The sequence below is a fragment of the Bison bison genome, unplaced genomic scaffold, assembly GCF_000754665.1.
Source record: "Bison bison bison isolate TAMUID 2011002044 unplaced genomic scaffold, Bison_UMD1.0 scf7180017863609, whole genome shotgun sequence".
NCBI classification, from domain to species: domain Eukaryota; kingdom Metazoa; phylum Chordata; class Mammalia; order Artiodactyla; family Bovidae; genus Bison; species Bison bison.
In genome coordinates, this window is record NW_011494181.1 from 416 (window position 1) to 731 (window position 316).

Consider the following 316-nt stretch of genomic DNA (forward strand, 5'->3'; position numbering starts at 1 on the left):
CAGAGAGGCTCAGGTCGGACCTGATCAGGTTTGGAGAGGCCCAGAGAGGCTGTCCTAGCCCGTGAAGAGCTTGGAGCACGAGGACAGCCTACCGCCGTGGGAGGTTGAGGGGGTGGGCGGGGGCTTACACTCTGGGTGCAGAACTGCTGGATGAGCTGGGCGTTGGCCTGGACGTGCCCCGCCAGCTGCTGCTGCTGCTCTGCGGTCTTGAGGACCAGGCGCCGCTTGCAGAGGCGGGCGATGTACTCCTTCACCAGGTGCAGGTGGACCGCCTCCAGGAGCTCCTGGGTGGGTGAGTGCGCAGGGCCATGGGAAC

At 66.1% G+C, this 316-nt stretch overlaps 1 protein-coding gene across 1 annotated transcript in view; it reads right to left on the bottom strand.

Annotated features, from left to right (window-relative positions):
- Positions 1 to 316, bottom strand: part of LOC104983891 (tumor necrosis factor alpha-induced protein 2-like) — a 10662-nt gene that overhangs the window by 376 nt on the left and 9970 nt on the right. The window contains exon 5 of the mRNA XM_010833415.1: positions 7 to 309. Coding sequence (XP_010831717.1) covers positions 7 to 309 — 303 coding nt within the window. The remainder of the gene's footprint in view (positions 1 to 6; positions 310 to 316) is intronic.